We start from the raw sequence: 19,085 nt of genomic DNA, 5'->3' as shown, positions 1-19,085 counted from the left end.
TTCATTTTGTTTTTTTTTTATATGATATTTTATATATTCAAAAATAATTTAGAACTAAGGGTCCATGTCGAACAAAGATTCTTCATTTGTTAAAATCTAATTTATTTGTGTTGTAAATTTCGTTATTTGTCCTACATGACGTATTTTGAAATAAGATATACAGGTATGTTATAACCATGTAAGTGCGCACGACTCAAAGTGTAATTTTATAACATGTAATAACGTTGTTAAAATGGTGCAACTTTAATTTCATTGAGCATTTTGTGCAAAGTAATTGCAAAAACATTAATTATATGTTAATGTAGTTGACCCAATCTCTGACAAACTAACATCTAGGTTTGAGATACAATGTATTATCATATACTGTAGAATTGCTCTTGATTGACCTTTTCATCATTTAGTGTAAGCACTTTGCTTAAATGTTTCCTGTTTCAGAATTTTTTAACACTAAAGTTGTGAATATCCGGATAAATGTCATTATTTACATTTCATGAACAAAATACAAATTTTTTGGTCAATTCATAATTCAATAGATAAAAACACCCATTGATTACAATCAATGAAAATGCACACCACCTGAGTGTCAAGGGGTTTGCAAGTCTCAATATTATGCTTGAGATTTAGACTGTGAAGAGGATTAAAATGGTAATCAATGATTTGATTATCCTCTATAGTACCAAAAATTTTAAGACATCAGTTGTTGAAATTTCTTAAGATAAACAATGTAAAAAGAAATGAACTGACTTAAAATTAAAAAGTCGAGTATGTGACTATAAAGTGTTCATGAGTTAGGTTAACATGGTTAACAGTTTTATGCTAGAAATACATAATATTTATTTTATCTCATTATTTTCAGAAATTGCTGTTTTAATATAATAATGCTATTTCCATTTTTATTCAGATTGAGAAAATCTACCTGACATATCAGAATATATTTTTGTATGTATTATTGATTGTTTTAGTATAATAAACAATTGGTTTATTGAAATGTAATTGGAATTACACTCTTTTTCCCGAATGAAGTTAAATGAATTACAAAATGGTTCAATTACAATTATACTTAAATAGATGGACTGATTGATAGATAGTTGGTTGCTTACCTCCAGTGGCAAATATTTCATTTATGTTCAGGACGAGTTAAATACATGGGGGATTGTAATTAATTAAGTTCAATTATTTGTGACATTTTTACCTATTATTTTTGTTTGTTTTGTTCACACATCGTTGTCAATATAATGGAATTTGATGTGACTGTCATACAAGTGAGAGGTTTAGCTAGCTTTAAAACCAGGTTCAATCCACCATTTTCTACATAAGAAAATGCCTGTACCAAGTCAGGAATATGACAGTTGTTATCCATTCGTTTGATGTGTTTGAACTTTTGATTTTGCCATTTGATTGGGGACTTTCCTTTTTGAATTTTCCTCGGAGTTCAGTTCTTTTGTGATTTTACTTTTTACCATTACCTTTTTCAAGTACCCAATCCATGTGTGGTAATTGAAAACAATAGCAATTGCAACTGTCTGATTGTACTTTAATTTCCTTTAAAGCTTGGTGTTGCATGATTGTCTTCAAATTCTATTTTTTAATTGCAATCTTGCAAACTTATTCCTTTTAAAAAAAATCCATGAAAGTATTTATTCGCTGATAATATATCCATGACATTGTTTCAAGTTAAGATGATCATACTGATGGGCAGATTGCAAATGCATGATACCAGTGTAGAAATAATTTAAACAAAACATACCTTTGCACACTCCGTCGGTCCATTCGTAGTTATAGCAGCATACGTCACGACGCCTAAAATGTTCAAAAATTTATTAATTGACCAAAGAATGTAATTCCTGAACTGTAATAAGACATAACAAATTCCACATGTATTGCCTTTGTATATATATATCATACCAATCAAAATCCATTGATTAAGGGTTATAATCATTCTCTAAAACTTCCTCTGAAACAATTGGAACTTGATTTGTTTATCATCCTTAAGCTGAAAACAATCCTATCGTCCGTTTATTCGATAGAAAACTAGTACCAGAAAACGTCTCAAACGCAGAGTGCATCACAAATAACGGGAAGTTCTGTTAATTCAGTACATCAAAAAAGGGACAGTATGTGAGATAAAACTATAAGATATTCTATCTCTATTCTCAATTTGTTCAGAAAAAAATGTATTACCAGGCAAGATAGAGAAAACTTTTATTCTGAATAAGTTCTGTTTAAACTATTGAAAACATAATTTGCTTTTTGCGGTATAAATGTCATGACACCATGAAAAAAAAACAACCAAAGTACTCCTTTTATAATCTAATATCATCATAACATACATACCAAGTGACTCGTATTTTTCATATACCGAACAATTGTTTTGTTCTTGCTTCATGTAGTAACAGTAAAATTTTAATTTAACTGGTCAGTGATAAGTAACGATTTTATCTAGAGTAGTGAGTTTATTTCACCTGTTGATTGAGCCATTATTCATTGTTATACCTAAACACACGAGAAAAGAATATCCACTTTAACATGTTTAATGTGATCGATAAAATGAGATACAATTTCCGGCAAATCTTTGCAGAAAATAACATTTTTGTTACGGTTTATAAATCAGATAATGTATATTTTAAGGGTTTCCTTGTCGATTAACACACCTTAGGGTGTTCTGATTGCCACAAAGAACAATCATGACACCCCTTGGTGTGTTTTTCCACAAATAAAAGCTTAAAACATTAAAGCCGTAGACAATATAGCTGATTTTTAAAAAATAAGCTTTAAATAAGAAGCAAAAAGAATTTTGTCCACCTCATGTGTGAATTGATTTTACATATATCAAAGTATGTGTGTTTTGTTGGGATTTAAAAAAAATCCTTTGTTACATATTCTGCATCGACATATAGTGATGTGTATAATTGTTAATTGTGATAGGTACGGTTGAACATCTTGCACATTAACATACAAAAAAATGAACTCGGAAAATATTTTATTGTTCGATAAATCTAAATGATAATTTCTCAACCCTTAACTTGAATGTTGTACATCTTTTCTTGCGTTTTATCACGTTTCAATACGAATGAATATAAAGATTTTAAATCATGCTAAATTTGTATACTTATACAACATCGCCATGTACATGTATCTAATGTCCTTTTGTAATTATCAGTAAATGAAATTTTAAAAATTTCTCGTTAAAACACAGTTGTTTTTGCAAAAGTTATGTCGATTATTTTTTTTTAAAAGGCAACATGAAAAACCTTGTTCGTGTCATTATTCAATTGTAGGTTTACAACAAATGCTTTAAATAAGAATATGAAATTTATTTTCATCCCTTACAGAATAGTGACAAACTTGGTGAACCACGATTTACCAGGTCCCCGTCTTTTTGAGTTCATGCGATTCCTTCAGTGTCTGTTTGTTACCGTGTCTATTTCGTATTGATATACGATAGTTGAATATCGATAATCTATTGTCGCCTTATTTTACTGCTTTAAAGACTGTCCTTGTAAGATTTTTATCGAAATGATTTCGAAGCGCGCACATTATGTATCTTAAATAGTTTTTTTCAAGAATATAAACGCTGTTAGCCAGAAATCAATTTTTATATTTTTTTAATTTGCCTAATACGTTTAACCTTTCACTGCATATATAAATGATTTCCTTTTATAACGAAATTGTTAAAACGGAAAAAAATACCCTCGTTTTAATTTCTTCGTTGGTTATAATGTATACGCCTTCATTATACCCAAATTCACGATGCCTGGTACAAAGATGTTGAGCATGTTGCATTTTACAACAATCTTTCATGAAATGGTAATTATACTTTAATTTTGACATGTTCATGACGTCAAAGTGACATCACAAAACTAATTTCGACACTTCCAAGTTGAATAACACAAATGGTAAACAGAATTTGCCCGCTCCAACCAAATGATTGCAATATAATTATGTTATTGTACGTACGTTTGACCAGCTTGATATAAACCTAAATATTAAATGATGAAGGTGTATGAATTAAAACTTGCACCTGGCGTACTTTTAATTTTAATAATGGGTGATACTATTCAAATACACATGCATATCATTAAATCACAGTTCATTTCGTCCAGGCAATGTTGATTTCTTTTAATAAAGGGACAATGGCAACGACAGAAGATAACCATTTTGATCGTCATTAGTCAATGGAAGAATTACACAAATATAGGCCGACGTTGGTTGTGTATTCGCAAAAAAAAAAACAACGAGGATACATGCTAGGAGAGCCACCATTAGACTCCTTATTAGTTATCATTGTCAAATTATTTCCACACGTGTTCAAATTGTCGACAGTGTTCGCAGATAGTGTTAATTATATGACGAGCATTTGTTGAGGGGTTATTTTATATATCAACAATGTGAAGTTAGATTTTTATTCTCTTGTTTTGATTGATCTATTAATTTGTTGTCCTTGTAATTAAACATAATGTCTGGTAACAACATTTGGATATGTTCTCATTTGCCTGATCATGTTATTTTTATAATTACTTTACATGGTATTGCAAATACCATTGTGAAAGCTTATTTAACTCTACATATAATATCCTTACCCATCGAGTGGTTATTTGTACTATGTTTTATCACTTTTTGAATTGTCAAATATTTACCAAGTACTACGTGATATAATAATTGCATAGCTAAGTATTTGTACTAACACGACTAACTGAATGTCGAATAAAAAAGCCTCTTAAAATTATAAACACTTACCTTGTAATTGTATCAAAACAAGTATTATTATATATATCATATATTTGATAGGAACTTCTTATTCCACAAATAAGTAAAAAGATCACTTGATACTTCATTTTTAAATCGATATGATAAACAATGATTTCCGAGAGTGCACGTAAACAAATGTTTACACAATTGAGGAAGAATTCTTCGAACAATGTTAATCAACAATAATGTACAATTACTCATACAAATCAGCGTAGGAACATTTAGGACTGGACAAAACGGATGCTGCCACTTTCATCTTTTACATATTGCAATATAGTACACGCGTGTTCCTGATATACATTCAGGTGTTAAAAGATGTATGTAAAAAGTAAAATAACAATAATACCGAACTCCAAGGAAAATTCAAAACGGAAAGCCCTTTATCAAACGGCAAAATCAAAAGCTCAAACACATCAAACGAATGGAAAACAACTGTCATATTCCTGACTTGGTACAGGCATTTCCTCATGTAGAAAATTGTGGATTAAACCTTGTTTTATAGCTAGAAGGAAAAAAAACAGATCTATCTTAGATGATCTATAGTTAGAGCTCATGGGCCGATTAAGGAGATAGGATCACCTGATGTGTCTCTTCTTGACATATTCCTAGCATTCTATTCTGGATCTCCGATTTGGTGTATTATATTCACAACTAAATCAGAGAAAGAGACAGATACTGTTTAATATTTCACAAAACCTAAATTTTCCGTTTTTTTCCCAGTATAAATAGTTGCTATGTTGTCGTTTTTACTTAAAGCTTGCTATACAATGTGGACTATATAACGTTCATATCTTTAAAACTCTATTTGACTTGATGTTGACGACCATATCTTTGTTTGCTGGCTGTTGTCTAGTGGACATTTATCTTATATCTAAGTACTAGTATCTAAACCATAGCTCTGTGTGTGTGTGTGTGTGTGTTAATCGGTCGCTTAAAGTGTCACAGGATTTCACATGTTCGCTCGTGTTAACATCTCCTAACTGATCGGTCTACAATTATAAGATGGTTTTTAACCAATTTACGACGTTTAAAAGACTGAGACCAAATCAGTTGTGCAACTATCATTAAGTGTGGAAAACAGACCATTAAATCATTTTGGGAATACTAAGATAAGGACCATTTAACTTACAGAAGGGGTATAGTTTTTTTTTCCGTTTCACATTTATTTCATGCGATTGCTATCGATTTTGTTCACATTTATCCTTTAAATTAACGGAAAAAACTTCATCACAGAATCCTTTTTTTTTTCGTTTCCCAGAATTGTTTTTTCATAATTTTTTCCGTACCATGTTAATTGTTAAAACATTGGCTTGAACAATTACCGCGCATATTTGTGTGTAATCGTGATTGACATAAGCAACATAGCGGACGTTACTGTATTTCAAACTATTCTTCCTAATTTTCAGAAATTAAAGGTGTGTTTGATATGCAATATGTTCAAAATTTTAAATATATATCATATGATTCAGAAAAAAATGCCGTTTTACAGGATAAAACATTGACTCTTAGTTTTATTGTGGGAATGTAATACATGCTCCCTTTATGTTCGATCGTACTTTTTGACAACATGTAAGATAGCTGTATCAAACTTCATGATGAAACATCGTGTGCATACATATGTAGAAGTCAAAACGTATTTTAAGATGGGTCCAAAATGGACCTCCGTTAAAAAAATATATCTTTCTATTATCAGATCGGAACAATACGCACAAATACCAACATTTCTGGGTTCCTTCTTGTACTTCCTTTTATTAAATGAAACAGAATATCATTCAGAAATTAAATTACCATCGTCATAGTGTACAAAGCCGAGTTGACTGTAACATTTGCCACTGGACATAAACAAAGAAGCAGTAAATAGAATAGAATATGTTATGGATTTTTGTCCAAAATAAAATATAAACCACGATATTGTTTTATACCCTTTTTTTCCACGTTATGAAAAAACAATGTTTCCCTCTACGTAATGGACATACAACACTTCCTTTTGCAAAGAGGTGCAATGATACCCTAAACGGTTCTATTAAAAACAGTTCTGAAAATTAGGCATAAATTTGCGCTTAATTTCATTACTAAAAAATGCAATGCGTAAAGAGATGTGTTCAATATTTAAAAAAAATGCAATTGAATGATTACAGTTTGTTTTGTGTAGGTGAACAGAGGAAGAAAGGTACAAAGGGCATAACGTTGTTGGTCTAATGTAAGTTTATGACGATCTCACGTTGTTAAATTCAAACGATCACTGTAGTATTAGAATTGATACCAGACGTAAAAACTACTGCGATATCTCTAAAAAAATGATTTATAAAAATAAGAGGAAGTGGTATGAGTGTCAATGAGACAACTTTCTCTTTGTTATCGATCGCCTCTCTTTTTCAACCAGAGACCAAATGACGTCGAAGTTAGAAACTATAGGTCGCCGTACGGCCTTCAAAATGAGCAAAACTCCATACCGCATAGAAAGCTATAAAAAGCCCCGACATGGCGGATGTTTAACTTTTCAAACAAGAAACCTGACAGCGTGATGTATGTAAGACACATTAAACCAATAATATATATGATATACAACAGCAAACAAAAACCACTGGATTACAGGCTCCTGTCTTGGGACGTGCACTTACTAATTCCGTTTTAAATTTTTCTTGGAGTTCAGTATTTTTGTTATTTTACTTTTTACAGAATGCTACAGGGTATAACATCTTTGCCATTGTCCAACCAACACGAGAACAAACTATTAAGATCAATTGATAACGGCTGAACTCATCCATCGTCACAACAGCACATGTTCTATAATGCATACCTGCTAGCGCTTGTTTTCTATAATGCATACCTTGTAACGCTCAACAGATTAATATATGCTTTATCATTAAAATTGAGAATGGAAATGGGGAATGTGTCAAAGAGACAACAACCCGACCACAGAACAGACAACAGCAGAAGGTCACCAACAGGTCTTCAATGCAGCGAGAAATTCCCGCACCCGTTGTATGTTGTAGTTTTTTTTTCGCTTTTTCTTAATAATAGTTTCGTAGTAAGTTTTTCGTGGACTGTCGCTGTCCTTTAGTATTTGTTGCTATGGTCATGATATGTTCTGTCTTTATCCGTATAATATGATTTTGTATTGCCTCATAGTAACAGAACCTTTCCATAGGGGAAAAAGTGTTAGTGTTCTATCACGTGTTTTGAAAGACATGTCTGTATGAATATCTTTGTTGTACCTGTGTATTGCAAATTCATGCTACAATGCCTTTAAATTGTCCGTTTATAAATTTAAAAGTTATCGTGAAACTAAGGTTTGAACTGCCTCCGGAAAAGTTGTCCTTAGATAGATTTGGCTAATATTTTTATGATACTTTGGGTAATATAGGCCTTCAATTGCTTCGGTTCTTCTACGTCCTTTCAAATATTTGGCTTTGTGCGTTCTTGGTGAAGTTCATCCAGAAAAGACCTTCGGACGCATAAAATATAAAAAGTGTTTCTTCTTTCAATTTTCTTATTCGGTTTATCAATTTCGAGAGTTCCATTGAAAAAAGATAACGCCATTGATAAGCCCGATACAAGTGCTTATATTTATAACACTGGGAAAAAAATACAATATACTGTTACAAGGGTTATCACTTCATATTCTAGAATTAAAATGATTTCATGCAAAAAAAGGTAACTAATATTCCGCATCACAAAATGTTTATCATTTACAGAAAATATTTTTAAATCTGTTACAAAATAACACAAGCCATCTCAGTACGCCTATGACAAAAGAATCAGGTTTCAATAGGATTGCAAATGAGACCAAATGGCAAGGATGTAAACATCTACACAAATTAGACTTATCAACGCGTTTGTACTTACATTAGCAACAAGACGGGTGCCATATGTGGAGCAGGATGTACTTACCCTTCTGGAGCAAATGAGATCACCGACTGTTTTGGTGGGGTTCGTGTTATTCAGTCTTTAGTTTTCTTTTCTGTGTTTTGTGTACTGTTTGTCTTTTGTTCGTTTTTCGTTTTTTGCCATGATATTTTTGAATGTCCCTTTGCAGTCGAATTGAACGTTAGCTCTATTCAAGGCACAATTCGTAGAGTACACGCAAGTAACCATTATTCGTCAATAATACCAATCTACTAGAGGTTGAAACAGACAATAAGAATACAAATCATGTAAAAATTATGATAGAACAGGAAATTTGCATATGCAGGACCCGAACACAAGAATTTTACAGAATAAGCATATTTTTACTGAATAGAAGAAATGGCATAAACAATTACAGAATACAGAAATGATGACCCCCACGGGCTCTCCTTTATAAGCAAAACAAGGCAAACAATACTATTGGAATAGCATATAAAAAATTGCAATCTTAATAATGTCAAACTGGAATGAATTGAAACATTTTTTGAAAGATGGTGCATTGTTTTGTCTCTCCTTTTACCATTCAACTATTAAAAAAAGGTATTGAGAAAAATGTTAAGATTGTTTTTCATGGCCAATAATGTGGTTTTGTCGATATATATTCTGTGTGGTGATAGATTGCTTGTCAATTTTTCATGTTGTACCGAAACATTTCCATTAAAAATTGGTTATTTCAACTATCAAAGTAAGTCTAACAATCTAACAATTTCTACGATTGTTCGTTTTATTTCTCTTTCTAATAAACCCAGCAATAAGTTTTTCCCTCGTACATTGTTTTATATTTGTCACTTTGTTTTTGGTAACAGGAATGTATGATCATATATATTAAATTCTATTCTGTTACCGATGATCACCGATAGCAGTATTGGATCTTTTGTGTTCTAACTTGCGAAGATAAAGACTCTGTAACCTTTAATTAAGTTCAAAAGACCAAACATTTTATTATGTGTAAATAAATTTGTAAGTATATACTTTTTGATGACTTTTCAGTAAAATATTGTTTATTATGTTACTGCAGCCATAGTAACAGGATAGTCATAACAGGGCATCCAAAATGCTTTTTTTATGAATGCTGATGTTCAATAACTTACTCTGTGATAATGTGTTCTTCTGTGATCTTGATTTCAAACACGTAACTACACTTTTTACAAGTATAATATTGTCATTAATAATCTGATTGTAACACGAAGACGGGATAAAAGGGTACGCACTTAGTTTTCTCACTTAAATTTTCTTTTCTCTACACTGTTATGCAAGACGCGTGCCGTGATCAAATTCTAGGATGCTGTGTGCTTTTGAAAATCATCAATTTATAGTTCGATATTCATAGAAAAAACTATTTAACGGTTGGTCTAGTATCTGAAACAGGATAGACATGCATTTCGTGTATACATGCCTATTGAATTTAGTTTGTAGAAAAAATGATACATAAAATAAGAAAAAAACTGTGATTGTTAGTTAGAGTTATCATAAACATTCTAAAATAGTTCATGCTGCAGATTTTAAGGCAATCAGAAAACAGGAAAAAAATCCCCTGAAAGATGTTACCCTGACACTACACACATAAATTACGCAAACGCCTGTCTTATACATATTGTATATATTTTAATCTCTAAATTGTGTTTATCAAGTTAATCATTGATGTTTAAACTCATAAATCCTACACATTTTCATTTAATCACCTACAAATGCATTTTCTGTCAATGATAAATTTCTTATCATAGGTGTACTAAAAATATGACATTTTTGTATTTCTAAATCAAATCTATTTTCTGTTCTGGTATTTTCTACCAAAGCCAATGAAATTCATGCCTACAAATTTTTGAAGGTATGTATAAGCAAAACAAGAGGATTCTGAAAGATACTTAAAACAGAGAGCCTTATGGATCATTCTCGGATCCTTGTAAGCAAAGCGTGGACATATGATCTGTAGTTTATTAGGTTATAAAGGTATCATTCTTGGCTGTTAAACATGGAATTTAAATCTATTGTACTGGTTGTATTGTACAATCTAATTCATTATTAGCATTATTGAAAATCAATGTTTTGGTATTTTTTTAATTTTAAAGATATGTAATTTAAATCATATACTATTTAAGAGAAGGAACTCCTTACAGTGAAAAGGAGTAACAAATCCTGGCGAGCTTGCGTCTATAAATTTCTGTCGAGATGCTCGCGAGAAATGTTTGTATTTTGCGCGACAATGTGTATTCAAAGCACAAAGTCGTATGCACTGAAATCGCTATTAGATATTCACTTTATTTTGTCTTTCAGTTCTATGTTTTTGATTTAAACAGCGACTAGAACACACCATATTGTTTAAGTGGTATGTTCATGTACATTATTGGTGGGAGAGGAAAAGGGGGGGGGGGGATGGTGAAAGTCTGGATCGACTATTAATCTATAATTGATAAAGATTACTCTTAAAATCTAATGAATGCAATACAAACACATTATTAGATCAACTGATTTTTATTTATGTTCTAGACTTTGGTATTTTATTTGTTATTTGCCATGTTTTCTTATATGACGAAATAAAGGATGTCTGTGTTTTTTCTTGTTGCAATGGCCGTGTTGACCCTTAGTGGTTGTCCTTGGTTCAGCTAAAGTTGTTTGTTCAGGTGAAGTTGTTTGTTTTGATTTAGTTATTGGTTCAACTGTTGTTGTTCTTGATTCAGCAGCAGTTGTTATTGGTTTAACTGTTGCGTAATTGGTTTAACTGTTTCGTGATTGGTTCATCTGTTGTCGTTATTGGTTCAGTGGTAGTTGTTATTGGTTCATCTGTTGTCGATTTGGTTTAGCGGTAAATGATATTCGTTCAGCGGTTGTTGTTATTGGTTCATCTGTTATCGTTTTGAGTATACGGCTGTTCTCGTTATCGGTTCAGTCTTTTTATTTTTTTTTATCTGTTGTCGTTTTTGGTTCAGCTGTTGTATTTGTTGTTCGTTTGGATAGATGTCTGATTGACAATCAAACCACATCTCCTTCTGGTGTATTATTATTCAGTTATTTGTTTTATATTCGTGTACATATCTGGTGGATAGTTGCGTCATTAAAGATCATACCACACTCTTTTCCCAAACATATTCAATGTTATTGGGCAGGCACATAAACATAAACTGAGACTGAAATATTTATTTTTCTGAACATTAAGTCCTACCACCAAATCCGCAATCCGATCAATTGAGTCATTCAAGAATTTACAAGGAAACAATTCTGTTCTGACGGACACAGCAACGACTATATTATGCTCCTAAAAAAAATTTCTCGGAGCATGAAAAGAAATCGAGACTACTACTGACATGGTTAGATATCTTTGAATAGACACATTCTAATTTGGTGTCCAACCAGTTTTGTGGATGGATGCACGTTCTACAACACTGATTGTACTCTGCGACATTTTAAAGTAAAGACACTAGTCAGTGTTTGGGATTTGATTTATCAACTGCAACTCTCCGTTAATTTAGTAGGCATAGATATTGACAGTTGTTTACATTTTAGACATTGATGTTAGAATTGCTCGTGCTGATCATAATTAAACAAATCTTTATTTTGGATAACCAGTTCTTTGAGCACTTACACCCTCTCCATGTAATCGGGATCAGTAGGTACCAAATCATACAGAGGGACAAAGGAAATTCTTGTCACTTAAAATCAGACCAAGAAAAGATGAGATATGACATCTATATTGACAATAAAGTTACAGCTACAAGTAGACCATTACATGAACCTCATATATATATATATTAAGAAAAAAGCCCCTCTTCTTAGAAATGAAAATTCGACATTAAGAGACAAAAATCAAGATTCTAGCTCAGGAGTCAATATATTTGTATTTATCAATCATAAACCGAAGTTATTTAGCTCTGTTTTTTTTTCCCCTTTTCACAACAATATTCTATTTTCATTTATTTGTATCAGTTCTTGTCCTTTCCAAATGATACACTAGTTTCAACATTCTTTTACGCATATACAAGTTTGACTCTTTTTCATTTTTAATAATTAGAAACCAAAAAAAAATGACAAGAATTGATCAGTCCACTGCATCAGCCAAACAATGTCCAGGGAGCTCTTTATTTAACAATCGATTCCTTAAATAATAACGAAAAAGCAAATGAACTATAGTTACATTAGATACTTTAATCAAATGCAGTTAATTATAATCTTCGCAGCATCATCACCGAGATTTTCAGTGAGTAGTTTATTCCTTTCCAAGTTCGCCAGTAAACACCGCGGTGTTCCATGGCTGGTGTTCTGATGAAATAAACGCCATTCAGGTTAGCCGTCATGCACCTGTTATACCACCATCCCCCAGGGAACCAAGTCGAACAATTTCCACTCGAAGCATTATCGTTATCGTTGTCTCTGGTAGAAAAACTAATGCCATTATGGTGTTCCAAACTGTTACCTATAAACAGATTATAAAAATACCAATGAAAGAACATACATCTGTACCGCATCTCCTTATTTTTTTATATACACGGAAATTAAGCATCTGTGTTCTAGCGAGAGGTCTTTCATTATATGAATAACACATAGCTGAGGGGGTAATAGGGCAGATTGTAACCCTGACTTTACTATCGCTATTTAAAAAAACGGTCAAAACGTACGCGCGTGACGTCGCACAAGAAAATCCTGATCTTCAGAGGGAAATATGATGAACAGAGGGGAATATGAAGTTTTTGTTCAATGTCACGTGGGATAGTCTCAACCAATCAAATATTGATAAGCTATCAATATGTACATTCAGTGGAATAATCTGTTGTATTGTCTTTTAACTATCAAATTGAAAGTAATAAACTATGACGTCATTGTTTCTGGCGTCCATTATTTCTATTTTGATCGTCGCAACTGATAGAAAAGCAATAGAATGTTATACAAGTATATATGACAACACCTTTTCCATAGACTTGATAACGTATCAATCAACAATTCTTAACTTACTTTTTTTCTTAATACTGTGCTTGGTAAGAAGCGCTTGCGGTAATGTTTTATTGCAGTTTTTAATACACCGTTTTCAATAGACTACATTTGTATTTTGTAACCGATAATAAAAAGGAAAAAAAAAAAACATGGCAACTTTTAATCATTCGCTAAAATAATCTTACACAATAAAAATAATTTACCAAGTTGACATGATTTGCAACTGACAGTTAATGAAGAAAATTATATTAAAGTGAATTATTCATAAGGATTGCTCCTGACAAATTAACCCACAAACATTACATAAAAATCCTTTTTGTATTCGTTTGTTCATTAAATATTTAACCCCTCAAAAATATATTCATAACTGTAGTTTCATTTTTTTCTGGTAGTGTATAATACTTAACAAGTGCTGTGCTACAGGGACGATTATCGGCCCAAAGTCGTACTCCTTACAGTGCCAAAGGGTCATTTATTCAATGGTCAAACCAAATGGTTTGATTATCAGATTGTATGTTTAAATTGATAATAATTTTTTTTATTTTGGAATCCAAAGAAAGTACCTGCAGTGCCGTAGTATCCATTTGCAGTCAGTTTGAACTTTGAACTTTCAGCACCTATTTTGAAATCTTTATATTTTGCAAATGCGTGGTTTCCCTCAAAGTCTGTTAGGTCTATTCTCATTTCGTACTGTCCATGGGATGTGAGAAAATGCATCTTTGTATTTCCTGTAAAAAATAAACTTCATTCAAATGTTATGTGATTATTCTCATATTTAAATTCCTACACTGATAATTTGTGGGGCTTATTATTCCTAAGACTTGAAATGGATTGAAGTGGAAAAAAATTAAACAAGTTGCAAATATCAATAAAATCAGAGAATACTATAACACATCATGTATTATAATAGTAAAATCAATCAAAATATAGGACGATCATCTATATCCAAAAAAATTGCTTTCTTGAAGTATTGTACATTTTATTGAAACGTTTTAATTTGATTTCTTCCAAAAGTGTAGCTCAAAAATACAAAACATTATCGGTACGTTTATTTTGGAAAAGCTTAAGGTTATTGTGATTTTTACAAAAGTATAATAAAAAAAAAATACATGATATGCATAACTGCAAAACAAATTCGAAATATTTATATGTTTTGAAAGCGTACAATTCTTTTCACAGCATTCCGTAGTTATCTATATGTAGCTATCAATTTAAGTAAAATGGGTTTGACTTTAATTTAATCGCGACAACAACCGATTAACTCCATTTCAATCAAAGCGTGTCTTTATTTAAAACTGAAAAAATATAAAATTTTATCAATTTTGGGAATGATATTAAGAAAAGCTTACCGAGCCAGAATTCATGTTTGAGGTATCCAAAACCATGTTTGTAGTCATTCCATCCTCGAAGGAAATCAACATACCCATTTTCTCGTCTTTGGAAAACCTGATATAATTTTTGAGTATTTTTCTTATATATTTGTTTTTATTTTAATAAAATTGGTTGTTAAAACATTTGTTTATTTTTTGATACGATCAAGTATAATAATAATAATCCCATCTATCCGAACGTTTTATCAGACGGCGGGTTTTGCGCCTATTAAAAAGTTTTACCCGGCCACATTCTAAGTGCTAGTACCAAGTCAAAAGCCTATTAATCGTTGGTTGTTGTAATTTGCTGTTTGCACTGGTACTTGTATTTTGATTTTATGCTGTTATAGTACTAATCAGGCCATTGTTTTCCCTTTAAATGGTTCATATCTTATTATCCCGAGTAAGGAAAAAAAACGAAGAAAAAACCCCAAAACAGAACAAAACAAAACAAAACAAAACAAAAGAGCTAATTATTTACAAATAAACGTAAGTTATTCTTTGTGAATAGCTACTGTAGTTATTTTTTTTATATTTTTGCTTCAATCATGTTGCATATAATGTATATTCCTTACGATTCAACTACTAACAAAAAAAATCAAATATGAAAAAATAAAAATCTTAACAAAACAAGAAAAAATTAACTACGTTTATTTCGAACAGTACGGTCTAATTAGATAATCAAAAGCTTACTGTCCAGTGTCCTCCATCTATTTTCATTTCGCAATAGACTTCAAATCCAGTTGAGTGTCTCGGGTAAACTTTATATACACCATTTGGACACCAATCTGGAATATCGTTGCAGTCACGTGGTCGTCCCCCTAGAAAGTATAAAATCAAAACGACTTATACAATACTAATGTGGTCGATATATTAAGGATTACTTAATCCTAGACATAAAATTGAGAATAGAAAAGGGGAATGTGTCAAAGAGACAACAACTCGACCAATCAGCAGAATAAAGCCAAACACACAGCAGTACGCGCAGTGTTAAACTCAGTTTAAAAGAAGTCCGAGTCCGATGTTAGAATAAGTAACAGAAGAAACTAAGCAAAATGACAATGATCATTATAAATTAACAAAGTACTACTAGCAATTACTGACATGTCAGCTCCAGACCTCAATTAAACTGATTGAAAGATTATGTCTTCATCATATGAAAATTAAGCACAATCCCTCCGGTTAGGGGTTAAGTATCATACCATCATAAAATATATGAGAAGAACATAACCCGTTTCATGCCAACGACTGGTTTTAGAATAAATATGTTTATTTTCGATGCAAAGACCCTATGAGTGAATCAATATTAATACCAACATATGCTATCTTTAATGAAATGACAACAGTATCGTAACTATAACCCTTCTGAATAAGTCTGTTTAAAGGATTGGTTAGCTTTTGAGGTGAATGACGACATTTTTGTGCTTTGTATAGAATATTACCATAAAAGATGAGATTTGAAATACCTGAACGTATAAGATGTCTGCATGTTGATTTATATTTACGAATGATGCCCTTGTACCGATGATAAAATTTAGTAAATGTTTTGACATGTTTGTGATATCGAAAACCCTGGTGTAATAATGTTGCTGTAATACAGAGATTTCGTTCGTTGAAAATCAAATATATACGTTGTTACATACACGGGCGATTCGAACAAGTTGAGATATATAAATGCCATAAGGTTGGTGACAAGGGAACGTCACCATTTAAAAATGGATAATTAACAATATGAAATGAAAATTGATCTCTTTTATCGTAAATTTTAGTATTAAGCTTCCCGTTGAAGATATAGATATCAAAATAAAGGAACGGACAGTGTTCATTGTTAGTATTAGCTTGATTTAAAGTCAGTTCAGCTGGATAAATCTCTTTAGTGTACATAATGAAGTCGTCATTATTGAGAGCCAATAAAGCATCCAAATATCTAAAAGTGTTATTAATTTTTTTATATCAGATGTGGTTACGATGGGTCATAAATTGTAACTCGTAACAATACAGAAACAGGTCCGCAATAAGTGATGCACAGTTAGTCAACATTGGAATTCCGATAACTTGACGATATCAGGATACTCTACAGCGAACCAAAATGATATCTAGTAAAAATGCAAGTGTAGTTATCGTATCAAAGCAGGTCCAATTGACATAGTTCTTTTATTTGTAGCTACTGAAAAATGACCTAAAAGTGTTTGAACATATATATTCGTATTCTGATTTTTAAATGCCCATTAAATTAGGTATATTCTTTTTTTTCATAATGAGATTATGATCGAGGCAGAGTGGTTTATACGTAGAAAAATCAAAACTTTGAGCAGGTTCTTTATATGAATTTGATTTAGATATAAAAGAAGATGTGGTATGATTACCAATGATACAACTCTCCGCTAGAGATCAAATGACTCAGAAATTAACAACTATAGATCACGTAGATGCATGTTTTTGATTTTCATTAATGAACCATTTCATAAATAGTAACGGTATACATTATGCAAATGTTCAAAGAAAAGTTGCTCTTAAAATAGCAATTTCTTTTGTTTAATTGTAATATCCCTTTGAATTATATTTCTAAGCAAGCAACTCCGCTTGATTCGTGTTTTATATAGAAATTACTTTCTTACTATGACATTTTGGATCCCAATCAGTCTTTGCCAATACCAGTATTCTCTCAGCAGCCTCTCCATAAAAACACACGCCTGTATGATAAACAAACACAGAAATAAATACTCGCATTTACAGATAAATAAACAAAATAATTGTTAAATTAATAGTATAATTAATCATTGGTATTACTGCCTGCTCTAACTTATCAATCATAATTGATGTAATAGACAGTTTTGAAATTGTGAGAAAATACAGTAACAATAGTGAGAATAATCCAGTCTATTTTTTCGCTAATTTTGATTTGTTTTCAATCTATTAATAGGATAAATAAATTGTGTTATGTCATACAAGGTATATGTAAAAATCAATACGTACTATGTATGTATCATAAACCTATCAATGTGTATTGCATAATGAATTATCGTCGATATTGCTGCAAACGTTGGTCGATATTCAAGTCTCCAATACCTTGATATATTTGCGTATACTTGATTTCGATGTTTTATTTTTAAATATACGTTAAATACATTTAAAAACAAAAAATTTTAGTAAATACAATTTTGAAAAAACAAACGAAAATCCAACAGCCAAGGTATAAGGTTGATCTTAAACGGGTTAAGTCGACTGATTCAATTTACCGATTGTTTCCTACAATGTATTTCCTATTGTGTCATATTATTCAAAAAATTTGAGTGGTTGCATGATTTATGATCTTATTAATAGATTGAAAACGATTCATAGCAGACGTTTTCTCTATCGACATACTAGGCTCGCTTGTTATAGAGTTCCTGCTATTTTCTTGTTTTGCATAATTTCAAATTAATATACTAGAAATAATTTAGAACATCGTCAAAGTTCTGTTGACCATACACATAATCAAAATCATTGACGTACTCAGTGTCAAACTTTCAAATTTCTTTTGCGTCGTCAAATGTTCAAAACCCATTAACCAGCTAGAACATATATACACTAAACAAAGATACAGTTTAATTGTTCAAAAAATGTATGTAGCAAACTACATATCAGTATGCATTGTTTTTGCTTTGAACCAAAAGAATTAAAAACAAAGAACAGTCACATTATTAAAATGATAAACTGATAAATACTGAATAAGCCTCACCTGTATGACACGAAGACTCAACGCAATGGTGGCGACTTGAATTAGTGTGTAGCTTTGCCTTTCCAAAAAGGCAAACCACAGTGAACAGTGCAGCAAAAATCATAATGCTTTCGTATGTGGTGGAGGAAAACTATTGCTCAGAACAATCGCTGCAGAATCATTACTTTTTCATTTCTAAAGTATATGCTTCGTGTGTGGCAGATGTTTGTTAATATCAATATTGCGTGATTGGATATGTTTTGCATGTTATACAGTTGCAACTATATCGTTGAAGAAAACCTAATTTTTTTTAGTTTCTGAATTCACTGATTTAAATACGATAAAGACCCGTATCTTAAAAACGATGAAATATTTGAATCCAACACCAGTTTAAAACAAAATGAATTCCCTGAATGCAACGCGATTATCGTGAA

General features: G+C 31.5%; 1 protein-coding gene across 1 annotated transcript; it reads right to left on the bottom strand.

Annotated features, from left to right (window-relative positions):
* Positions 1 to 12,778: 12,778 nt before the first annotated feature.
* LOC127709499 (fibrinogen C domain-containing protein 1-like) lies at positions 12,779 to 18,838 on the bottom strand. Its single transcript, XM_052215102.1, has 6 exons — positions 18,673 to 18,838; positions 17,570 to 17,644; positions 15,645 to 15,772; positions 14,931 to 15,027; positions 14,145 to 14,309; positions 12,779 to 13,066 (listed from the first exon to the last, which is right to left on the bottom strand). Exons 1-6 carry the CDS (start codon positions 18,773 to 18,775, stop codon positions 12,816 to 12,818), a joined length of 819 nt encoding a protein of 272 aa, XP_052071062.1. The 5' UTR covers positions 18,776 to 18,838; the 3' UTR covers positions 12,779 to 12,815.
* Between the last annotated feature and the right edge of the window lie 247 nt (positions 18,839 to 19,085).

The sequence above is a fragment of the Mytilus californianus genome, unplaced genomic scaffold, assembly GCF_021869535.1.
Source record: "Mytilus californianus isolate M0D057914Y unplaced genomic scaffold, xbMytCali1.0.p SCAF_7, whole genome shotgun sequence".
In the NCBI taxonomy this organism is placed as follows: Eukaryota; Metazoa; Mollusca; class Bivalvia; order Mytilida; family Mytilidae; genus Mytilus; species Mytilus californianus.
The sequence above is the reverse complement of the archived record's forward strand: the minus strand, read 5'-3'. Positions and strand labels throughout refer to the sequence as shown.